General features: G+C 41.9%; 2 protein-coding genes across 6 annotated transcripts; both read left to right on the top strand.

Annotated features, from left to right (window-relative positions):
- The first annotated feature begins 1,037 nt into the window (after positions 1 to 1,037).
- On the top strand, positions 1,038 to 14,209 carry pou2af2 (POU class 2 homeobox associating factor 2). Of its 5 annotated transcripts, XM_080428790.1 has the most exons (6): positions 1,038 to 1,145; positions 2,130 to 2,257; positions 3,987 to 4,028; positions 11,646 to 11,685; positions 12,878 to 13,179; positions 13,541 to 14,209. In XM_080428790.1, the coding sequence occupies exons 1-6, from the start codon at positions 1,136 to 1,138 to the stop codon at positions 13,976 to 13,978; spliced, it is 960 nt and encodes a 319-aa protein (XP_080284916.1). In that variant the 5' UTR covers positions 1,038 to 1,135; the 3' UTR covers positions 13,979 to 14,209. The 5 variants fall into 5 exon arrangements, with proteins under 5 accessions (XP_080284916.1, XP_080284917.1, XP_080284914.1 ...); XM_080428791.1 differs by lacking the exon at positions 3,987 to 4,028; XM_080428788.1 differs by lacking the exon at positions 3,987 to 4,028 and having other exon boundaries at positions 11,568 to 11,685.
- A 3,674-nt stretch (positions 14,210 to 17,883) lies between these two features.
- Positions 17,884 to 25,541, top strand: linc.pou2af1 (lnc RNA pou2af1). Its single transcript, XM_080429558.1, has 5 exons — positions 17,884 to 17,943; positions 20,948 to 21,039; positions 22,064 to 22,118; positions 23,571 to 23,866; positions 24,571 to 25,541. Exons 1-5 carry the CDS (start codon positions 17,937 to 17,939, stop codon positions 24,958 to 24,960), a joined length of 840 nt encoding a protein of 279 aa, XP_080285684.1. The 5' UTR covers positions 17,884 to 17,936; the 3' UTR covers positions 24,961 to 25,541.
- The last annotated feature ends 228 nt before the right edge of the window (positions 25,542 to 25,769 follow it).

The raw sequence follows: 25,769 nt of genomic DNA, 5'->3' as shown, positions 1-25,769 counted from the left end.
CACATTTTGATCCACAACAAAAGTCACAGTCATATACTGTAGGATAATTATCATGAGTTGAATCACAGCTACAGTACCTACAGTACATCTGGGTATATTGTCAGCTACAAGACATTTATCATTTCTGCACCTCAATTTTAGTAAAATGGTGTTAATTGTTAAGCTGCTTTGTAAATGAAGAAATAAAGAAATAGTAATATCACTGTCAGAAAACAGCTTCCTTGCAATGAGAGATGAGACTCTGCTTTTTCAGGACCAAAGTTTGTGAGATACTACTTCTCACGATTGTGAGTAACAACTTCTCACAAAGAATATTGGTTGTTAGGCAATATTTTCATGGTCAGTACAAAGATTCAAGACTAAATGTTTTGTTTCATGTTTGCTAAATGCCATGTTTTTTATACTGTGCTCAGAACGAGGGACAAGCTTGGTTAGAGTGCCTGTTATGATTAAGATAATAAATGTGCATTGTTTCTCAGCCTTCTATTAGTTCTATATCATTACATCTACTATGTATGGAAGAACCTTAGAAGCACAACATATAATCCAGGCTGACCTGGATATATTATTTTATCTCCAACTGTCAGTGTATATGTATGACAATATGACATACTGTACATACATAATATATTATACATACTGAGCATGCCATACATCTTGTAAGCATACAAAGCACTCCCACACGCCTTCACATCTAAACAGGCAGGAGCAGCTACAGGGAAACATCTACAGCTGGAAGTCAAAATATGGAAACAATACATCCTTTTAAAACCGGGTTAGGGAGGGATACTGTTTCCCAGACTCTCTCTCCCTCTCTCTCCTCCAGGCTCCCCCCCCCCCCTCCTTGCCCCGATGCTTGTCATGATGTCCGCTCCCCCTAATCTCGACTGCGGATGCAAATTGTCTAAAAAACGTCCCTACCGAACATTTGCATGTAACCAAATAGACAAAGGTCATTTCAGAATGCTGCAGAGGGTGGTAGTATGTGGTGGCATGTGTCATCTGTCCCTGCCCTCTTTCACCAAGTGGTAAAAGATTTCCAGTGTAGTGTGATGCTTGGTATGGTGCTGAACACAGGGACTGAACCACTCCAGGCAAGGCCTTTCTGTAATATTTCCGCAGCGTTTGCAGCACAATGGACACAGGTAAGAAGCCCTCGTTCACTCTTGTATACGGTGCTGGATGCAGTGTAGCTGGTAGCAGGTAGCTGATGGTTGACATCGTTGTTGTCATAAAATGTGGTGATCTCTCCTGTCTAGCGATCAACATTTAGATTTGCTTAACATTTTTTACCTTGATTCATGTGTAATATCTATTGGCATTTTATGTAAGAGTCATTTCTTAAAAAAAAAAAGATTAAAGAAAAAGTCAAAGAAAAATGGGATGCATCTGTGAAAAAATAAGGTTGGAACATTTGACTTGTGCTGAAATACCTGTAGAGAAAGCTAACCTTGTAAGCATCATTTTATTCTGTGGCAGTGACAAGTGTGTGAGTGTGTGTGTAGGGGGGGGGGTCGAAAAGGTCCATTCAGAAAGCTGGGATCTTTTACATAACGTTTTTTGCATGCAATTTCCGTTTGCATAATAAAGTTTGCATTTTCATTGGGTTTATTTCTGCTTCCCAGGAATGTGCTCAAATCACAATAATGTAACGCTTTACGTTGAGATTTAGGAAGACAAACTATTGCATAGACTGATATTACACACGACATGGGACTTCTATGTTAATTTAAAATAGTTATTTTTGTTGCATTTTGCCTCGACTCTTAGTGTTAGGCAATAATGTTTGTAATAAATTGGTTCGTTTTAACTGTGCATTTGCATGGACCAAACCAGAGGACATTTCCATGCCATTTACACACGACGTTTCCCAAAGTGTTATTCACTTATATACATAAAACTGTGCAACATTCAAATGAATACACATTTGTGGGACAGTGTGGAAATTTGTATGGAGTACCCAACGATGCTATCATAGCAATGCCCGGGTTAAACTGTTAATTTATCAATGCAGTAAGGGTTTACATTTGCATTAGTAAAATTACTTAGAATTGTATTTAACAGTTTCATTGTTCCATTCATTATTAAAACATTTTATTGTGTCAACACACTGATTAATATAAATATAGACATTGTCTTTCCTTCTGTCCATCTAGAATATTCTAAGAGAGTGTACCAAGGTGTCCGGGTCAAGCACACAGTGAAAGACCTGCTGGCAGAGAAGCGCTCCCGACAGACGAGTGGCCCCAGATACTCGGTGAGTCAAATCTACTCAAAACTGACCCTGTTTTTGTGTTAGTTCCATTATATGTTTATGTTTAACATTTAAACTTTTAAATGTGTATGTCACGTCAACACCAGGATAAAACATCAAGTGTTGATGTTCTCTTGCCTTCTCTCTATTGGAATATTCTGAGAGCCTGCACCAACAGAGAGTGTATACCCGTCTCTTGGTAAATGGGAACAATGACAGTTGACATTCTGTTGGTGACACAATCACGAGGCCGTCCATTAAATCTCCCAACTTATTTACATTTGGGCTTTTTTTGTGTACCAACGATCCATGGGCCTATTGACCAGCTGTACCTCCCTCTAAAAGTTACCTTTTTCTGCACTCTGAATCCCTCCGGCGCTCTGAAAGCCTGTGGGTAAATACCCGAGCATGGCGTATACAGGGAAAGACACAAAGCATATGGACTCCCATCCTAACCTCACAAAGAGCACTGACACAATGATAGTAAATGGCGGTGGTTCCATGAACTCCCAAGGTGTGGTGAGAGAGGGTACGTGTGTGTGTGTGTGTGTGTGTGTGTGTGTGTGTGTGTGTGTGTGTGTGTGTGTGTGTGTGTGTGTGTGTGTGTGTGTGTGTGTGTGTGTGTGTGTGTGTGTGTGTGTGTGTGTGTGTGTGTGTGTGTGTGTGTGTGTGTGTGTGTTGGGGGGGTAGCAGACAGACAGAATGGGCCTTTGGGTCACGCAGGAGGTTGTCTATGCAAAGTCAGAGCCACGCACACCTGCCAGTGTACATTGTCCTCTGCCCATGTACAGACCACAGACAAACCTCCTATTGTTGTGTGTGTCTCTCTCTCTCTCTCTCTCTCTCTCTCTCTCTCTCTCTCTCTCTCTCTCTCTCTCTCTCTCTCTCTCTCTCTCTCTCTCTCTCTCTCTCTCTCTCTCTCTCTCTCTCTCTCTCTCTCTCTCTCTCTCTCACACACACACACACACACACACACACACACACACACACACACACACACACACACACACACACACACACACACACACACACACACACACACACACACACACACACACACACACACACACACACACACACACACACACTCACTCACTCACTCACTCACAAAATATACAGACAATAACAAATGCGCACATATACAAACACATACTGATACTCGCTCACATAAGCTACCCGTACACACACTCACATCAGGGTTAGCTTGCACAAACAAGAAGGGCTTTTCATCCTGAAGTTGCCTGTCAATAGCTCTTTACAGGACAGTGTTTGTCCTCTGTGCATCAGCGTGTCCATTCTATAGACAGATGGACCACCAACCAGTCAGGTAGTGAGAGCATGTGAGAGAGAAAAAAGGAGATACCATCACAGCAGACAATGGGAGACCCGCCTGAGTGCTTATATACTTGATGGATTCGTTATGTAATTTGTACTGAGATGATAATGGTCTGTCTGTCTGTCTGTCTGTCTGTCTGTCTGTCTGTCTGTCTGTCTGTCTGTCTGTCTGTCTGTCTGTCTGTCTGTCTGTCTGTCTGTCTGTCTGTCTGTCTGTCTGTCTGTCTGTCTGTCTGTCTGTCTGTCTGTCTTGTCTGTCTGTCTGTCTGTCTGTCTGTCTGTCTGTCTGTCTGTCTGTCTGTCTGTATGTATATCTGTCCTCCGTCTGTCTATCTATATCTAATATCAATATCTCCAGTAATATCTATCTTGGTGTCTACATGTATCTATGTGTCAGGAACAAAGATGGGCAGAGGATCGCCAGTTTGCCAACAGATATGTGAGAAAACTATTTACATTTTTAGATAGTGAAATGACCAGTGGGTTGAAGATTCACACTTCTTGACACAGGAAACAGTGCTTATATAAATGCCTCCATCAATGCGGTCACAATTAAAGGCAGGTGCACAACACCCAGCTACAGTACCCTTGTTGTTTATTGTTTATTGAATGGATCCCTATTAGATGACGCCAAAGCGACAGCTAGTCTTCCTGGGGTCCACATAAGATGCTTATGTTGCCCATGGTTTCTTAATTAAATTATACACATAATACAAATGGCTAAACAAATTGGAGAGTTTGACCAGCACAGTACTTTTCCTCTGGGGCATTGGGACTCATAGGCCTGCTTCCAGTGGACCCCAGCCTCAGCAAGAGCTCCTCAGGTCAGTTCATGAATATCTCATAGTCACTCCCGTAACTGAGCGAAGTAGTCCAACCCAGCCTCCTCCCTTAGTTCCGGTTCAGGCAGTGGCCTAAACACAAGGGTCCCCTGGGGTCCACAGTTCTCAACTGAACATCAGGGCAGCCAGGATGCAATATGTAAATTCCTGGACTGCAGTCCAGTGTGCCCACAGGATCAGGGACAAGTGGAGGTTCCAGTATCTTTGCGGGCGGTCGGAGAGAATAGCAAGCTATGTAGCCAGGGTGAGATTACACTGCTCGACCAGTCCACTATGATGGTTCCATGGTCGGTGACAGGAAAGGCACCCAGATGGATGAACAGTTCCACATCTTGTTGGCAACTGGGCCAGTAAAACTGGGCCCAAAGTTGTCACACTGTTTCATCAGGGCCCGCTCCCCAGTCACAGTTTGAATCTGGTTCATTGTCGGTGACCAAACCAGGGGCAGGGAGTCATGGTTGTCAACCAGAGTCCCCTGGACTAAGAGTCAAAAAGGCCCACTAGCAGCCCCAGATGCTGTGCTGCTCCTTACACACAAGTGGTGTGAACTGACTGACATCGCCATCCTTAGCCCCATACTGCTCTCACTACAAAAAAGGAAAGGCCATGCCGTTACTGAAATCATGGTTTTGTCTGTGGAGCATGAAAGTGTAGGCCTACCACAAATTCCATGGCAATCGAGCCTGTAGTATTAGATATCCTATTTGGTGGACGGACAGATACTGTACGGTACTGTATGTACCGTACTTACTGTATATGATACAAACATAAGGATGTAAGCTGAAACAACATGGTACCAGGTTAAGACATTCAAAATGTAGTGACGAGGTTGCATGTTTGAATACAGTCCAAATCCAGCATCACACACATCACAAATCAGGTTGATAAGCCAGGCATAGTATCGTGGCATCGTTTGTGTGTGTGTGTGTGTGTGTGTGTGTGTGTGTGTGTGTGTGTGTGTGTGTGTGTGTGTGTGTGTGTGCGTGTGCGTGTGCGTGTGTGCGTGCGTGCGTGCGTGCGTGCATGCGTGCGTGCGTGCGTGCGTGCGTGCGTGCGTGTTTATGTGTGATTAGTATGAAAAAAGAAACAAAAACAATTGTGTATGTTATGAATGTAGTATCACCTGGTCAATTAGTCAATTGTAGTATCAAGGGGTCAATAATAATAATAATTCTGGTGTAAACAGTCTCATACACCAACAAGGAGTGCACGTGTTGGATTCAACACGAGAATGAGTTCGTGCATTTTTTTTCCCTCAGAAGAGTTATAGTAAAGTTTGTGTGAGAACGTGGTGTTTTGGAAGTACTGACGATACGATTGCATACATGACACATGTATGCAATCTATCTAATTGTCTTGCAAGTCTCGCTTGAATGTGTCCCAAGATCACAGCTGTGATAGCCCCAATACCTATCAACCACTTTAACTGTTCTTCCTCACATGTGAAATGCTCCCTGTCCGTTTGAGACACTGTACAGTCAAATGTAATTTCATCTGTCCACAGTCTCGCCCGAGAATGTATGTATGTATAACAGCATAGTTGTTTTTATATATTGCAAATGAAAAGCAAGTCTTTTGCAAACCTACGAAGGCAACAAGTGCATAGAAGACCAAGTGGAGATCCAAGCGTAGTAACAGGGGGAAAAAAACTCCTGCACACAACTTACTTTAATGGGAATATAACAACATTTCTGTCTTAGACCTTAGCATCTCATAATGTAACTAGAAAAAGTGCTCCTCTGAGCACAAGTCTCCGCCAGGTCAGGTAGGTTATTATGGCCTCCTGGTGGCGCTATAATAGGCCAATGTGAAAAGGGTGCCATTTCTTCTTAGGCCTTTCACAGCAATCGGACACTGCATTCATGATTTTGTTCCAAAAATGTGGTTTGCTAAATTAGACCTGCTGGTGGCGCTATAACAGGCCAATGTGAAAAGGGGGGCATTTCTAGTGGGAATGTGCGTACAAATTTTCACAGAAATCGCACACTGCGTTCATGATTTGAGGAAATTTGTTCAAAACGGATTCTGCAAACTTTGAAAGCCAATGTTAGGCAAGTAGGATGGAATATGAAATATCGGACAAATCTATCTTGATCACATGACTATAGAGATACTGTGTACCGATTTGAATACATTTGTTTTACAAAAGTCAGCCTCCTGGTGGCGCTCTAACAGGCAGATGTGAAAAATGCAGGGCAAAGGTTTTTCCTTGGCCTCTAGGGAGTGTGTGTGCAAAGTTTCACGCAGATCGGTGCAGTTATAGGTAAAAACGTGAATCAGCCTGTTATAGCGCCACCATGAGGCTGATGTGAACGTTTTCAAGTGGCATTTCTTCCTGGGCCAAGGGGGAATCTACGTGGATAATTTCACGGAAATCGCATGCTGCGTTCATGATTTGAGTCATTTTGTTCAAAACAAACCAATCCTGCAAACTTTGGAAGCCAATCTTAGCCAATCAGGATGGCATATGGAAAATCGGACAGTGTTGATCACATGACTATAGAGATACTGTGTACCGATTTGTGTGTTGTTTGGACAAAGTCTGTAGGAGTAATATCCAAAAATGTGTTTTGCAAAAGTCGGCCTCAGGGTGGCGCTATGACAGGCTGATCTGAAAAATGTGGGGCAGAGGTTCTGCTGTGGCATCCAGGGAGTGTGTGTGTGCAGTTTCACAGTGACTGGGCCAACGGTGGCGGAGATTAGCTGCTCGCAGACAGAAGGACGGACGGACGGACACACGGACACACAGACACACGGACACACGGACACACGAACACACGGACACACGGACGGACGGACAGGGGGCAAAACATACCCTCTCGCCATGCCTTTCGGCCTGGCGGAGACAATAACAGCTCAAAATGTTATAACAGCTCATAATGTAATAACCTAAATGTAATAAAAACTCATTATGTAATCATGAGCGCATACAAAAGTGTTACATCGTAAAAACTAGAAAAAGTGCTCCTCGGAGCACAGGTCTCCGCCAGGTCAGGTAGGCTATTGTGGCCTCCTGGTGGCGCTATAATAGGCCAATGTGAAAAGGGTGCCATTTGTTCTTAGGCCTTGCACGACAATTGGACCTTGACTGAATTCATGATTTGAGGCATTTTGTTAAAAACATTTGTTTTGCAAAATTAGACCTGCTGGTGGCGCTATAACAGGCCAATTTTAAAAGGGTGGCATTTGTTCCTCAACATAGTGTGAATGTGCGTGCAAAGTTTGACCGCAATCGGACAGTGCGTTCATGATTTGCGGAATTTTGTTCAAAACAAGCCAATAATGCAAACTTTAGATGTCAATCTTAGCCAATCAGGATAGAATATGAAAAATCAAACACATCCGTCTTGATCACATGACTATAGAGATCATGTGTACCGATTTACGTGAAATTTGGATACAATTGGAAGGAGTAGTATAAAATAATGTGTTTTACATAAGTTGACCTCCTGGTGGCGCTATAAAAGGCAAATGTGAAAAATGCAGGGCAAAGGTTTTTTGTTGACCTCTAGGGAGTGTGCATACAAAGTTTTACACAGATTGGTGCAGTTATAGGTAAAAACACGAATCGGCCTGTTATAGCGCCACCATGAGGCTGATTGGAAAAATTTCAAGTGGCATTTCGTCCTCGGCCTAATGGGAATATGCGTGCAAAAGATATTGCATGCTGTGTTCATGATTTGAGGCATTTTGTTCAAAACAGAGCACTCCTGCAAACTTTGGAAGACATTTTTTCAGGATGGAATATGAAAAATCTGAAAGACCCGTTTCGTTTAATGACTTTAGAGATACTGTGTAGCGATTTGCGTGATTTTTGGACAAAATCTGTAGGAGTACTGTCAAAAAATATGTTTTGCACAAATCGGCCTCCTAGTGGCGCTGTAAAAGGGCCATGAGAAATATTTGGGGCAGAGGTTCTGAATTGGCATCCTGGAAGTGTGTGTGCACAGTTTCGCAGCGACCGGGCCAACGGTGCTGGAGATTAGCCGCTCGCAGACAGATGGACACACGGACGGACGGACGGACGGACACACGGACGGACGGACGGACGGGGTGAAAAACATACTCTCTCGCCATGCCTTTCGGCCTGGCGGAGACAATAAGTATCAGTATCATGGTCAGTAACATGTCAGTATCATGGTCAGTAACATGTCAGTATCATGGTCAGTATCATGGTCAGTATCATGGTCAGTATCATGGTCAGTATCATGGTCAGTATCATGGTCAGTATCATGTCAGTATCATAGTCAGTATCATGGTCAGTATCATGGTCAGTATCATGTCAATATCATGGTGAGTATCATGGTCAGTATCATGGTCAGTATCATGTCAGTATCATGGTCAGTATCATGTCAGTATCATAGTCAGTATCATGGTCAGTATCATTATGAACTGTTATTTATGTATTATGTCAGTATCATGTCAGTATCATATCAGTATCATATCAGTATCATGTCAGTATCATATCAGTAACATATCAGTATCATGTCAGTATCAAGGTCAGTATCAAGGTCAGTATCATGGTCAGTATCATTATGAACTGTTAATACATTAGGAGCGGCTAAGTAAGGTTCATATGTATACATTATACACACCCCCCCCCCCCCTCTATATTGCAGATAAAATCAAGTGGTAGAAACTGAGCAATTACCCCGTCCCCATAGCTATAATTAACTGGCTTGTTGTAACTGTGGCCCATATTGAATTCACCTGCCAGTCTAACACGGTGCTCCACCCTGCCCTCCATTGTGAACCTGAATACAAACAGCCAAAGGCACACAGACACAATGGCTCCTTCGCTGTCCTCAACTAAATTAAAGTACAATAGCATCTTTTTGGATTGAATACTGATAGTCACTCCATAGGACATGTAACAATACAGATGTGAAATCACTCTGCAAAGTAAGCTTTCATATGACCTGTATGCAGTGGTGTAAAGCAACTAAGTACATTTACTCAAGTACAATTTTGAGGTATTTTAATTTACTGAAGTATTTCCAATTTTCTGTACTTTTACTTCTACTCCACTATATCTCAGAGACAAATATTATTTTTTATATTATATATTATTAGTTTACTCCACAATAATTATTTGAAAACTTTATTTACTAGTTACTTTGCAGATTTTGATTATTATTACAAAACATACATAAACTACTTCAGCCCTATTTATATTCCAGCCATTTGAAAATAGCCAATCTACAAGCTGAAAATGTGTGAAATGGGACATTCTGCATAAGGAGTAGCCTACTTTCTACTTTTTGTACTTGATGTACATTTTCATACCAATACTTTAGTACTTTTACTCAAGTCAATTTTGGACTTTGGAATTCCGGACTATTACTTGTAACAGAGTATTTCTATATTGCAGTATTGCTACTTTTACTTAAGTAACAAATGTGAGTACTTTTTCCACCACATGCCTGTAAGTCATGTTGTCTGTTTAACTGTAAGTTTCAACATAGAGCTATAAATGAGGCTGGTAGCCTATAGAGATCTAAAGAGTCAGTGATGCGTGGAAACACACAGTATAGCTAAAAGCAAACCTCACCTCTCACTCATCTGTGCTCTTTGCTAGAGTTAACAGCAGAAAGGGCCTTTGTGAGACATGGGACAAACTCTAACCACAAGGTGATTCTGTTCATGTTGTGACATGGTGAGTTTGACCTGAGGGAACACAATATAGTTTACAATTGGTGTTTGGTCTGGACAGGAGAACCACTCCAGCAGTCCTTGACTCCTTGAATACCTCAATATAAGTTATTACATTGTATTCTTTAACCACATAAACAATATTCTGGGCATATCATAATAGGGGAACATTCGGGGAAAATAGGGGAACGTTTGTCAAAAATAACCGATCTATAGGCTAAGCTCCTTGTGTGTTGGGAGCTTGTAGATTGGCTATTTTCGGCGAAGAGATTAGAAGAACAAAAGTGGGCCATGGATGGATGCCTGGGGGACACAGGTCAACGGAGTTTATAGGGTTTAAGTGGTTAAAACAATCATATGCAGAGGACCTGTCCAATGTAATTAGCTTCGGTGTTGTGTGCGGTGTTGAAAGCCAAATATTGTTTTCGATGGGAGGTTGTCTGTGTTGTGTTTCATCAAGAGACGGTCAGAAAAAAGACACAGCTGTGCTCAGAATGAATAGCAGAATGGTTTGATATATAACAGGGCCAAGTGATATCATCAGTGGTGTTTCCACATCACCCTTGGTGACAGGCAGCGTTTACCAGGCCTTCCTGCCCCCGCACCCCCCCCACCCACCCCCCTGTCCCATCCTCCACCATGTCTTTCCATCAGGCGTTTGCTGTGAAGCTACTGTGTGCCTGGAAGCTTGAACAAGCTCATTTCCATGTGCACCCTTCAGAGATGCACTGAGCCGTACATGGGACACATGAGGAAGTCTTGGCACTCGCAAATCACATTCAAATTCTGCCCTCAAAATTTGCTTGCCTGCCAGCCAGCACAGGCTTAATATCAACTCTTTCATGTTAGCCTTATGCAAACAAAAGAGAGCTTGTTCTATGCAGCCCTGCACTGTGCATCGCTCTCTCTCTCTCTCTCTCTCTACTCTCTATCTGGCACCTGTGTTCTCTCTCTCTCTCACTCTCTCTCTCACTCACACTCACTCTCTCTCTCTCTCTCTCTCTCTCTCTCTCTCTCTCTCTCTCTCTCTCTCTCTCTCTCTCTCTCTCTCTCCTCTCTCCCCCTCCCTCCATCTCTCTCTCTGTCTTTCTTTCTGTCTATCAGTCTCTCTCTCTCTTTCTGTCTATATCTCTCTGTCTCTCTCTTTTTCTCTATCTATCTATCTATCTATCTATCTATCTATCTATCTATCTATCTATCTATCTATCTATCTATCTATCTATCTCTCTCTCTCTCTCTCTCTCTCTCTCTCTCTCTCTCTCTCTCTCTCTCTCTCTCTCTCTCTCTCTCTCTCTCTCTCTCTCACTCTCTCTCTCTCACTCTCTGACTCTCTCTCACTCTCTGACTCTCTCTCACTCTCTTACTCTCTGACTCTCTCTCTCATTCTCACCACCTCGTCATTCGTCAGTACAGTTAAGCTGTTTGTCAACCATGGGGGAGTGTGACTGTGACTTTGACTGTGATTGTTAAATGATGCATGGCAGACGTTTGACGTTTCAGATGTGATGAGAGATGTCATGATGTCACCACATCACATTACTGTACTCTTTCCCCCATCACAGGGAGGAGCCACCACACCTCCATCATTTGTCCAAATGCCAGGTGAGACTCTTTACCTGAGCTATCAATGTCACAGGACTCCCCAGCTCACAACATGAATTCAAATGATTTCACTGCATAAACCCATTATACTTTTTTGACTGGGCCCTCTCCTTTTGTCCCTCCTTTTTTCCCTTTCGCTGAATTTCGCTTGCCTATTTTTTCCAACGTTTGCCTACATGACATGCCTAGAATAGGGATTAATGTGTTTAAAGATCCAAAACAGTATAAAAATATACACTGCATACAATATTGTTTTAAAATGTTCAATACGTCTACAGGGTGGTTGTGTATTACAGCAATACAGTTATTCTCACCTGATAAGAAAACTGATACTGTAATCCAAAATGGCATTGGCATTTTACAGGCATTACAACTTTAACAGAAAACAAACATTTAAATGCCGTAGCCATTTAAAATAACAAACCCAAATTCATACACCTCAACGTTATATTTGATACAGGTGAGGTGATAACACTGAATCAAAGTAAACTGATGGATTAGTTGCGTACCCGATAATATTTTGTGCTCGCATTACCAATACATAGTATAGTATAGGATCAGACTGAAGAACTGTCTGACAAATTAGTCAAGACAAATTATTACATGTAAACTCTCATTTTCATCTCAAAGTTTAAAAAACTGCCTTGTCAACTGTTTACAGTGACTGCTATTTGCGCTACTTATATACTTGGTGCTAACTTATTCATTCTTCTGCTATATGTTTATCCTGTATATTCTATATTCTGTACACTTTTCTTTTTGTCTGAAACATATGTATACGTATATCCTAGTTCAATAGCAATGGTACAATTCAACTGTATATTCTGCATAAACTGTATAGGCCTATTCTCTACATATCTTCAGTCCCAGGGAATACTCCTCTCATCTCTCCTCTATTCTCATCTCGTCCCCTCTCGTCTTGTCTCCTATCTCCTCCACTCCCCTCCTCTCCCTTCTTTTCCTCTCCTCTCCCTTCCCTGTGCACTCTCCATACTGTAGCCTGCTTTCCTCTCTCCTCTCCTCTCCATCCATCCTTCCTGCTAATCCCCAGAGAGAGTCATGGGAGCAGACCTTTCCAGACCCTGTCTCCCAGGTGGATGGATGCTCTCTATCCTATAGAGCCCTGGGTACTCCAGTCAACAAAGTATATAGGGTTGTTCATTGTACTTATATATATATTCTTTTATTACAGGATCGCACATGTTGCCTGGTTACTACGGAATGAGAAGACCCTATCTGTCTGACTCAGACTTCTGCTCGTCGACCAAGCAGTTCCCCAGCGATGTATACCCCTCCTCCCTGGGGGGTAAATCCCTGGGCTGTGACCCCTCTGCCATGGGTGGGTACCCCTCCCTCATCGACAGCTACTACCCTGAGACGTTCGGCGACTACCGCAGCGCTGCATTCACCAGCGGTGGGGGGTCTATCTTCCCCTCGTCTGCCCTCTCCTCTCTGCTACCGCCTTTCACTGGAGAGTCCTCACATCTGTTCCTGGTAACATACTCCAGTCACACGCCTGCATGCACGCACGCACGCACGCACGCACGCACTCACGCACACACACACACACACACACACACACACACACACACACACACACACACACACACACACACATACACACACATGCACCTCAGCACAGATTGCAAGAAAACAAACAAATCAATCAAAGTCCACTAACAAACAAACCCATGTGCTGAACACTATAATAGCTAAGAGCCCTCCTCTCATTTTGTCTCCTCTCCTCTCCTCTCCTCTCCTCTCCCTTCTTCACCTCTCTTCTTCCTTTCCCTCTCTCCTACTTTCCTCTTTTCCTCTCCTCTCCTCTCTGTCCTGCCTGTCTGCCTATCCCCAGAGGGAGTCATGGGAGCAGTCTGTTCCAGACCCAGTATCCCAAGTGGACGGCATCTGTCCCGATAGCCTCGCATCCGTCAGCATCCCCCCCTCCATGGTGAGCCCAGAGCCGCCAGGGAGCCCGTCCCAGTACCGCTCCCCGAGCCGGGGGTCTGCCCTGGGCCCCACCTCCACCTCCCAGCCCTATACCACCCTGCACTCCCTGGAGGACAGCCACTACCATGCCCTGACCACCAGCTCCTACCCAGCGCTCCCCTCCTCCTTCTCCTGTCCTCCCTACATGAGCAGCACGTCCACCGATGCATCGCTGTCCAAGATGGCTCCACTGGGGACAGAAGAGGCTGACAGCAGCCTGCCGCCGCACGGAGAGACTCAGTCCTCCTGGGTCAAGGTGGACGGCAGCTCCTGGTCGCCCTACGAGATCAGGAGGTCCTATTGACTATAGTACAAGACTGACAGTCTCTATGATACGCATCACATGTGTGTGGTGTTGGGGATTATTAGAGGAACACTATGTTTTATGGAACACTCCTTGTCAAAAGAAATGATGTGTCCCAGCAAGAACTGACTCTTGGAAAATACCCCAAGAATAAGGGGACACAATTATTATTATTATTATATCATCATCATCATCATCATCATCATCATCATCATCATCATCATCATCATCATCATCTATATACATACATACAATATATATATATATATATATATATATATATATATATATATATATATATATATATATATATATATATATATATATATATATATATATATATATATATATATATATATATATATATATATGAAATGAAGAATAATAGGATTTCATAGGGAATTGCCAAACTGCATAGGCTACTCTACTGTATATAGTGCACTCTGTATATATATAAGCCTGCTGCTGTTCATACTACACAGATGGAACCTGCGTTCAGGAGGACAGACATTCTAATTATATATTCTCACATTGTAAAAAAAAAAGTTGTAATAAAATGTAACTTTGGTGCACTTTGGGTGGGGACCAGCTGGAACTCCTTCAAGGGTAAACAAAGGGGCTCCCAGTCAAAGCCCCAGACTGGGAACTGGAAAACCTGCATGAGGCAAGAAACTCAGTGTTTCCATCATGAAGGGATCACAACGCAACTGACAAACGAACCGATAATTTACACATTTGTAATGTGATACTGTACACCAGGGTTTTCAAACGATTTTCAGGCCAGGGACCCCCTAGCTGAGAGAGAGGTGAAGCAGGGACCCCTCTATATTGTATAAAATTGTGATTAAACTTCACTTGGTCTGCTCTTTTCCCCTCTACACCTATGGGCGACCTGACCTCTTTGCCAAAAATACGCTTTGCAACACCAGGCATTGTGAGCTTGTAGATCTGCTATTTTTGGCTAAAGTTCTCCTCAGAAAAGGGATGCTAGGGTTCAAGTGGTTAATGTAAAAAATATATTTCATACACAAAGATTTGGCGCCCCCCCCTGTATTAACTCTGAGGACCCCCTAGGGGTCCCGGACCCCCTGTTGAAGGCCCCTGTGATACACAGTATGTGGTCTCTCTTGAGTCTTCAAGTGATAGGGACTGTGTGTTGCAATGGAAATGTCCTGGGTCTGATCTCCAACACACTTACAGATACCCATCAATAAAAACACCTGACACAAACAGGTAAATTAACTCTAATGACAAGCTTTGATTGGGGGGGGGGGGGCAAAACTATTATCACATGGTAGCTATCTAAAGTAAGTAAGTTTGTAAGTTCACAAAAACAAACAAATAAATAATGCTGTTTAAGAATTGATTCTGAATCACACATTAGTGTCTGCACATTATGAAGGTTGAGAGGTGTCCAGATCATATAAAAAAACACTGAGAAAATGGTAAATCTAGGAAATATTTAATCAAATATCGAAAGATTTCGGAAATTATAGACAAAATAAATATTCTTTCAAAAAATATCTGAGAAAATGTCAAGCACTAAATACCTCGGAGGGGGGACACACTCTTTGGCCACTAGATGGCGCCCTTCTACCACTAGCCGCATGAGCTGGACTGGAGATTCAGATTGTAGTCTAGAAACTCAGAGCATGCGTTGTTAAGCCAGGAGCCTCAGTTATACTTGTTGCGTGCCTGTGTCGTGCTCAGTAAATAGCAGATCTACAAGCTCACAGTGTGTCACGAATGTGACGCGTTGTATATCTGCTTGTATATCTGCTACGGCATGCAACGCCACACTAGCGTGCAACTAAGTATAAATCAGGCTTTGAGCAGGGGACTAGCCTACTAATTTAATACCTACTATGGAACATTAAATAATATATTGAATAATAGGTTTTATGGTGGGATTTTTGTTTTGTGTAAATCTGTGTTGCCAGCAAAATGAAAGGGGGGGGGACAGTAAATGGTTTTGACACAGGTAAGATGGGGGTAACAGGATAGGTGGGCACTATGGACATCTGGGCACGATGTAAATTGTCTATTTTGTCCAAAATGAAAAATACAAAAAAAAAAAAATGTCTTAAGTAAAGTAAGGTATACATGATTAAAACATGTTTAATCATTAGACATTAAGGTCTAACATTTTTACAATTGCTACAGACCCTGTATCCAGTCATTTTGGGGCATAAACAAGAAGTTGAAGGATAAAATTAATAATGATATGCCGTGCATGTTCACATCATGTATAGCCTACATTACATTTACATTACTTTATTACTTATGTTGGACTCAGTGAATCAAACTGATGGAGCAAAGTAAGTGTCCATTGTGAGAGTGAGACGAGAATGCCTAATACTTTAATAACAACCTTTATACTTTTACCAAGTTAAGATCTTGGGACAACGACCTATAAATAATACTTTAAAATGTACCTTAATGTAGCAACTGCACAATATTTTCGTTTGGTTTATTTCTTTAACTTATACCCAAACTTTTGTCATCATATAAATGTCAGATTTTTTTCGGAAAGTTAATGACATTACAAATGAGTTGTAATTAGTAACTGCACATTAATTACTAATCTTAACGAAGCAATTTCCAAATGGCTGCTACCTGTAGTATAGCCTAGTCTATCTTCATAAAGAAATCACTGGTGGCTGTTTTATTCTAGACATGATTGATTGATTGATTGATTGATTGATTGATTGATTGATTGATTGATTGATTGATTGATTGATTGATTGATTGAAAAAAAATGTATTAGGCAAAAGAATGTAAAACAACACAGTTACATTTATAATACTTTTGTCTAAAAGGTCCAACCGTTGGTGTCCCATCATGCTGATGCTTTACAGTATAAAGCATCATTAAAACCCATTAAGACCGGGAAAGCATTTTTAGATTTCTTTGGCAATTCAAAAATAGCAGATATACAAGCTCATATGAGCTTGTAGATCTGCTATTTTTGAATATATATATATTTTTTTAAAGCGAACATCTTTAACTCAAATATTTGCTTCTGGGGGGTCCCTGGAACAAAAATATTTTGAGATGGGGGTGGTCCGCGGCCAAATATATATCATTTTGAGTGGTCCTTGACATGAAAACATTTTGAGCACCACTGATATTTATCAACATAAACGTTTTTTCAAAAAAACTGTTAGGATTTAGAAGACATTCGGCCTCAAGGTCTTAATGGGTTAAAATCAGTCTAAAACAATTGTGTGAAAATTGTGAAGGGATTTTCTTAATTGACACCATTGTATCACATGGCCTCAGCAGGTGTTTTAAAGAGACTGCACTGAAGCCTGGAGTCAGCGTACCAAAGATGGCTACTGCCCTTTGCCCCGCCCACAACTGTCCCACATATATCCTTTTTGGTGGGAATTAAAGTTAAAAAATATATTACAATATATTGGTAGCATATTGAACAATTGTAATAAATGTGGTACAGCTGCTTTTAAGTCAGAGCGATGTTAAATGGACTCATATAACTAACTACAGTGCCTACTGTAATGAGGGGGAGTGATGCCCTCATATCTAAAAAAGGTGGCTAAAATGTATAAAACGTCGATTTATTTTTGGTCAAAGTGTGAAATAGCAGTATATTATATTAAAGGGGACGTTTTTCCATGCTCATATGTGTTGATTTTTTGTGAAAAATCTATATTTTTGAGGTGCTTCTGAATATTCAAATTGAAAGTAACGCGCAATCAAATCATTGTCAAATCATTGAGTTCTAGGGGTTTTAAATAGTAGGCATGGAGGGAGAAAATCTCAAACTAATATATCCCCAGCTATATTAGGATATTGCTGTATGCTCTAACGCTGTTTTAACACATTTATGTTGAGATTTTTGGAGACTTTTGCAAGAATTTCGTTCTTGGCTATTTGGTGAGCCAGAAAAGGACGTTATTGAAGCCCATAGGTCTTCTCCCAGGAGCCTTCAGCCAACATGTCTGGTGAGTTTCACATCATATTTTCATCTGGAAACGATTATGGAGCATTTTCTCCTGTAACACAGAACAACAGAAAGAAAAGAAAAATATGTCATTAGAATCAAGTGTGGACGGCAAAGTGATATGAAAAACCCTCAATGAAAATATGTTTTCCCCCCTTGATCATTTATGTCATCTTTACACAAGTTTTACACACGTGCACCAAAGGGTTGTCTCACAATCTTCACATGTGTAAAGTTTATGGATTTATAACAGTTAAAGACAGTTATAAAGGGCTCTCATAGTATAATAGAATAATTTGAGTTGTATTTATTAGAGGCTATGCCTCATTCCACACCGTCTTCTCTTCAATTCTATCGCACCCAAAGACATGTATGAATATATTTTGCAATGTCATTTTATGACAGTTTTATAGTTGATGTAACTCAGACTTTCTTTTATAAAACCCTATCGTACGTGCGCATGGGGGTTTGGTGGGACGTGTCTGGACGTTAACTTAGGCTCACTAACTATTTGCTACATTTCGCCTAAGAGTCAAATCGCGTAAGAGGCATTGTATGAATATTTATCAGACAGTCACGCACACACGTCTGAAACTATACGCCTAAGAGCCTATTGCTCTTATCGAATCGCATTTACTGACGCTTTGCCACTCCTGAGATTTTTTTTTCAACAATATATTTAATGATTTTTTTTTCTTTTTCCAAACAACATTACATTACAACATTAAATTACAATACAGAAAACAAAATGGGCAATTACATTAAACATTTCAAGACAATCAACTATAGGGAGATAGGCTACTTTTAAAACATATTTGTGTGGGGTCCCTCCCGATTCCCTTTATCTGGCGTTTTTGCTCACTTGGGTCTTGATTTTTATAATAAAACGTTGCCAAATACACCTTCTTATCAGACTTGACACATTGTAGCTTATAAGCATAGGATACTGCAACAATATGGTGTAATAGAATGGGAGAGCGACGAGCATTTCCATGATTAAAGGAGAAGTTCACCCAAAAAAAATACTTATTTCTATCAATTACACAGGTTTTTCTGTTTTAGTCTCCAGTCATCAAATTATTGGCTTAGGAATGCGACAAAAAAAAATCTATATATTCAAGGCTTCATTTGGCGTGTTATTGATAGAAAATAAGTCATTTTTTTGGGTGAACTACTCCTTTAAGTTTGGGGCGAAACATTTCACTTAGCCGTAGGGAACGGTATGTTACATGTGAGTTTATGCTTTGTGGAACCAAACTTGCTGTCTGATTTTAAGAACATTACCTCGATGTTAAGAACCTGAGACCCATAGTGCTGATGAATCGTTCTATAGGGATGAGACTATAGGGTTTTTACTGACATATAAGCATAAACTTGGGACTTTTGTGTTACTAGTTCGTTCGCGTTTTCAAACTCAATATATTGACTTTTAGACGGACTTTTGTCTGCATGTGCCTACTGTTGACTGTTCCTGGGGAGGGGCACGTTGTTCCGTGGAGTCAGTATTATCCATTTATTAAATGGAGAATAACTACTGACCCCATGGAACAAAGTACCCCGCCCTCCCCTTAGCCTACTGCCCGTATCAACCAACTATCCTATACACGTGTAATAATAATAATCAATTGCATTTTTATAGCGCTTTTCCAAGTGCTCAAAGCGCTTTACAATGGTTCCTTCGTTCATACAGGGGGGGGGGCATTGGGAGCATAGTTTCACATCAATAATAACCTCTGCTTTGTATTTACCCGACATTTGGTCTATAGCATATATACGCTATAAGATGTGAAACGAGCACTTACGTTAGTCTATTTTTGCACCGTTTTCCGTGTCCCTGATCTGATCTGGTTGTGGGTGTTTTTTTCGCGCAACAGTCCATGGATTTAGACACTGTTCAGTGCAAACGGAGCTGCCGTAAAGAGAACGTGGATATGGGGAAGAAGGGGGGGGGTCGTGGCTCCCTCCTGGCGCAAAAGGCACACAGGGTCCCAGGGTGAACATAGCCCCAGGGTGGAAGACTATACTGTCTCGCAGTGGCTACTGGTTCCCAAACTTTTTAGCTCGAGACCCAAAAGAGAAATGATGTCTGCTCATAGCAGATCTACAAGCTCACAACACACGGCACAGCCAGGCGTTGTGAGCTTGTAGATCGGCTATTTTCACTACTTCCACACTGAACATTTCTTTTCTAATTTTGGGGATTCATAATTAATAATTATTAAAACAAAATGTAGGAAACAAAAAAATAAAGGGATATTTACTCGCGATGTGTCCGCGACCCACATATGGGTCCCGACCCACTGTTGAGAAACAGTGCTGCCTAGCCTACTGTGCAGCGCTGCAGCCGAATCGCCTATTATTGCAAAGAAATACGTCTGGTTATTTCGATAGCACTTACCGTATTATTATAACAGTGTTAGTGTATAACTAACATCCACTTATTATAACACTGTTATAACACTGCTATAAGGCTGTCAGTTCGAGGGGGATTTGCGCACACACTGGACTTTCTCAACAAATGATTCCATACAAATTGGGCTATGATGATTAACCTGTTATTTTAAATGTGTAAATAAAATAAATAGGCATATTTCCTATGACCTATACTTTAAATGTAATGACCAAAAGCTTGACATCGCCGTGGGTGCAATACTTTTTTTTACCAAGAAGATAGAGCACAAAGAAGGACATGATTTTTTATTTCTGTGCTATTAGAGCTGAAGTAATGAGTCCGCAGCATGCAGAGAGATAATAATTGCCTGGCCCCATGTGTTTAGCACAATGGTTCTTCTCAGACTTTAAAATGTCAAGGTCTCCCCTTATACTCTGACAGTAAACAAATGGAACCAAATGGACCCGTTAGGGTCCACTTGGTTCTATATGTATTCTGTTCTGTTCATTTAGACTCTCATTTAGAATCCCTCGAAATCACTTTGAGAACCACTGGTTCAGCAGACTTTCACTAAGTATAAGGAGATGTTTGTTTTGTTGTCATCATTTTGCAGATAAACAGAAGGTGTACCAAGGCGTGCGAGTGAAGATCACGGTGAAAGAATTGCTGCAGAGACGCAAAGCGGCCCTGAAAACGATCAAAACGGTATACGAGACCCCCCCCCTCAACACACACTTACACAATAACAAGTTCAGAATGGTTTTAAACATCTTTATTTTGTTTAATATATCGTAGTAGCCTACACATGAACCTATGCTTCCTTCAAAAAGGAATGGACTGTCTGTCTACTCTCTATGGACATATAGGCAAGATCTCACAAATAGTACAAACACTTGTCATTTAAAATGTGCAAAAATAGATATTATTCAAAATGTGCAAAGAAAGATATTTTGAACCTAGGAAATATACAAGTTCATGATATCCACATCCACAACACATGGCTTTCCTATGCCCCCGTTTGCTGCATAATGCATATTGTTCAATAAAGGAGAAAAATAGTTAAAACCAGTATAGGCCTAGTCCACCCTTCCTAAAGCTATAAATAACCCCTGCTGCCGTTGCCTTCGTAAATTATTGACTGCCCCCCTATAACTCTATAACACAAGTTGCCCACAGTCATTTGAGCAGCGTGCTCAAAGTGCATGCCGCTCCCTAAAAACTGAAATCCCTATTATGAACAGAATTATGATTGGTAATCCCCTTTCAGTGGGCATGTCCACGCAAGCACAAGCAGGCACACACACACACACACACACACACACACACACACACACACACACACACACACACACACACACACACACACACACACACACACACACACACACACACACACACACACACGCGCACGCACGCACGCACGCAAGCACACACTCACACATGCACCACACAAGCACACACACACACGCACACGCACGCACACACACACACACACACACACACACACACACACACACACACACACACACACACACACACACACACACACACACACACACACACACACACACACTGACACCCCCCCAAACACAACCCCCACACATACATAAATAAAAATCCTATAGCCTAATAACTCCAATGTCCAATTAACACAAATATCTTAATATGATATCTGATTGATTTTGTTAAAACAATTTGATGACATTTTTCTTAATTTCTCTTTTTTCAGCAAGTGTCTGCAGGTCGCGTGGATATTCAGGAGCTGTGTGTATCCACTCTGCAAGGTAATCATCTCGTCCTGGCCAGCATGGCAGCATCCATTTAAAAACGTGCGGTTTCTTCAAGTAGGCTACACATTAAACTTAAAGCACATCCAGCATGGGCCAGTGTTTCTCAAACTTTTACATTTCAAGGTCTCCCCTTAGAGTTACAGACTTGTAAGGGTCAATTTAGACCCCCTACCTTAAGGACACAGAGTCCCTGGAATACACTTTGAGAACCATTGATGTAGGCTACAGTTGGCTATAGTTAACGTAACATGAAATGAGAGGCTCTTTTTCTCTCCCATGAGCAAGCACGAATGATAGCCTACAACGGAGTTAGGCTCGCTTTAAACACACGCCCTTGTTTAATAGTGGAATCAAAACACGCGGATGTTGCAGGCATGCAATTAAACGACGAAACTGTAGCCTACGCGTTGTTGTGGGTTTGATCAAAAGACAGACAGTCATAGCTGACTAATGTCTAGTGAAAGGTAACCATTATAAACAACCTGCCCCTGATGTAGCCTAGAACCTATAGTGAAGCCAAAAACAAGATACTTACATGAAGCTCAGCAGTCAAGAACAGTTGTCTTAAAGGATAGGGCAATTTGAAACTAATTGCATGCTAAACTATCACATGCACCCAAAGTACAGTGTAATGTCAACCCTTTTTATAAACGTGCATTCAAATGTGTTGGGTGATGGACCACTCTGACATCACAACTACCTGTGATGTCTCTCAAATTATTTAAATGTCTTCCTGTGTTTAGTGGTGGTGTCACGCTCATCGGGCACTGTAGCGCTCTCGAATACCAAAACACTCGCCCCAAAACACAGTCACCCCGGGGCAACCCGGCGACCTCGGAACGTTCGCCACCTGGAATTCCTCACCGTCACTTAACCTCACCTCTGTAAACTATGTCTAAACCTAACCTTATTCCTAAACGTAACCTCAGTAAAACTGGGCCAAAACCTCACCTTATTCCAAAACTTTACCTTTGATTGATTGATGTACTTTATTTAGTAAGACATGAGAACATCAGTACATGGAAGTGCAAATTCACAATACAAGGTCTACTAAACTGGGAGTCTCATTAAGCACTAAGCTCGTTTAAGATGAGATCCCCAGAGTAAAGTACCTGAGTAAAACTATGACTAAACCTAACCTTATTCCTAAACTTTACTAAAACTATGACTAAACCTAACCTTATTTCTAAATTTTACCTGAGTAAAACTCAACCTAAGCTTATTCCTTAACTTAACCTCAGTAAAACTATGCCTAACCCTAAACGTATGTCTAACCTCATCCTCAGTAAAACAAATACAAGAACCTATAGGGGCGAGGCTCGCCCCTATAGGTTCTTGTATTTGAGCGGTCCGCGGGGAAAAAATGGGGGTGAGCGTGTTTTGGGGCGAGTCTTCCGGTTAACGCACTCTCACACGTCTAAGGCTACTGTACCTCTCAAACAACAGGCAACCACGGCGACGCCACAACCGCTGCAGCTTTCCAGGGAGCGGACGTGAGCATCAGTGGGACCCGGAGCCTTCAGCCACACGCCTGCAGCCTGCAGGTACAGGAGAGCTCCTTTGACCAGCGGCAGTTTGTGGACATGTCGTTGTTGTCCGGTGGCGGTGGTGGTGGCTGCGACACGTACAGCGACAACAACAGCGCGTCTCTGCTCCCCCATCAGCCCAGCTTCGCACTGCTTTGGTCTCACGAGCAGCAGCAGCACGCACTAAATGCGGACTACTACAACAACCCTGGAATGGTAGGTATTTTTGGTGCGTAAAAATCGTGCGTAATTTGGATGTGGGCTCGGTTTAACTTGCAGCACTCCAGGGGAACGGTTCATTTGAATGCGTAATTTGATTACTTTGCAGCGCTGCAACCTGCCTACTCCACTGTTGTTGCTTGATGTATTCAGTCGTAAGACGGTGTTGCGCACTGAAGATCTGGCTATATAGTTTCCGTTTTACAGAGCAAACCCCTGCACCTGTTCATGTTTTGATCCCAGGGATCCATCGCCATGCCTCTTGGTTTTTGTCAAAATCAAAATGTTGCCATGGACATACAATATTACCAGAAACAGAGCTATAGCCCTAAATGACCATTACAGGTCTGTAACTCTGAGAGTGTACACATAGGGTCCATTTGGTTCCATTTATACACTCTCAGAGTTATGGGGGTCCTTGAAAACAAAACGTTTTAGAACCACTGTCCTAGTGGACTCCTAATGTGCCATATTGTCTAGTAAATCAGTGTCATACTGTACATATTCTGAAGAAAACCTGGAGACTGACATTCAGCAATTGGGTCTTATGTTAAAATGAAAAACATTATGGTGTGTACTGTGTAAAACATAATCAAAAAGTTGCCATGGACACATTTGTCTGTGTATGGACATATTGATGCCCCCTGGTCTCAGTTTACAGAGCAATGATGCATCTGTTCATGTTTCAATCCTCCTTCCAGGCTCCCTCTCCACCAGACTCGGTGAACCTTCCCAGCCCGGTGGATCACAGCAGCTACTCGCCACAGGGCTCTTCTTCGTTCTCCTCCTCCTCCTCTTCCTCCTGCTACAACTCGCCCACCAGGATGGACGGTGGCAGCTACCAGGGCTTCGCCCCCCTGGACCAGCAGTACCACTATCAGCACTGTAGTAACAACCTCCAGCAGGACTGTCACTTTATGTCCCACTGCAGCTGGCCGGCTCAGCAGCAGGACAACTTCTCTGCCCAGGAGTATGCACCTTACTACAGCCCCATAGACTACCCGTACCCCCCATACCCAGTATTGGAAGACAACTATTTCAGGAGGGAGTTGACGCCAATGGGTTCAGAAATGTGCTATAATGTGTTATGATCAACAGTATTGTTTTTTGTATAAATTAGACCAGTGGTTCTTAACCTGTGGGTCGGGACTCCCAGGGGGGTCCCCACATGACAGTAAATTGACAATTTAAGACCTTTTCAATACAAAAAAGAAAACATTTGTCAAACGTTGGCCAAATAATATAAGAAAGAGGCAAAATATTTGAAAATAGCTGATCTACAATTCTCACAATATTTAATATCTGTGGAACTCCTACAATTCCAAGTGTTTGTCAGGGTGGGGGTCCCCAGTTCAAATATGATTATTTTGGGGGGGTCACGGCCTGAAAAGGGTAAGAACCACTGAATTAGACGATGTGAATGCAATGCACTGCCCATGTATAGCCTGCCTAATCAATGCCAATATTCACTTGATGGACTGCTTTGAATTTCAGTGTTCCTTATTTTTGCAGGGTGAATGGAGAATGGCTGAGTGGATGTTGTGTCACTGTTGTTTGTGGTAGAGGCTGACTTTATTTTTGTATCAATGATCCTCTTTTTTACCACCTTATTTTTCATACACATATATGCTTTAGTTTTGTAACTGTGAAATAAAATTTGTAAATTCACCAATATTTAATTGCTGTACTAACCTGCTCGTTTTCATATTTTTTAAGTTTATTGTTTAGGCTAAATGAAATAACCATAATATCTTATGAGCAAGTATCACCAATATATTTGTCTCAGGAGTGCAGCATAGGCTTAGTATAGACATATAAAAATGGTTACCATGGAACATCACAAACAGCTTTAAAATGTTCTGGCAAACAGGCTACACCAAGGCTATTCTGCCGATTGCCA

This window comes from Gymnoscopelus braueri, assembly GCF_963280865.1.
Source record: "Gymnoscopelus braueri genome assembly, chromosome: 5".
Classification (NCBI taxonomy): Eukaryota; Metazoa; Chordata; class Actinopteri; order Myctophiformes; family Myctophidae; genus Gymnoscopelus; species Gymnoscopelus braueri.
This window is presented reverse-complemented; position numbering and strand designations above follow the sequence as displayed.

What these genes read in the sequence shown, in the direction of transcription:
- pou2af2 (XM_080428788.1), top strand. An exon ending in CGAGTGGCCCCAGATACTCG is followed by an intron (nt 2,258 to 11,567) that starts GTGAGTCAAATC and finishes GATGCATGGCAG; the next exon opens with ACGTTTGACGTTTCAGATGT. An exon ending in ATCATTTGTCCAAATGCCAG is followed by an intron (nt 11,686 to 12,877) that starts GTGAGACTCTTT and finishes CTTTTATTACAG; the next exon opens with GATCGCACATGTTGCCTGGT.
- linc.pou2af1 (XM_080429558.1), top strand. An exon ending in CCCTGAAAACGATCAAAACG is followed by an intron (nt 21,040 to 22,063) that starts GTATACGAGACC and finishes CTCTTTTTTCAG; the next exon opens with CAAGTGTCTGCAGGTCGCGT. An exon ending in GTGTGTATCCACTCTGCAAG is followed by an intron (nt 22,119 to 23,570) that starts GTAATCATCTCG and finishes CTCAAACAACAG; the next exon opens with GCAACCACGGCGACGCCACA.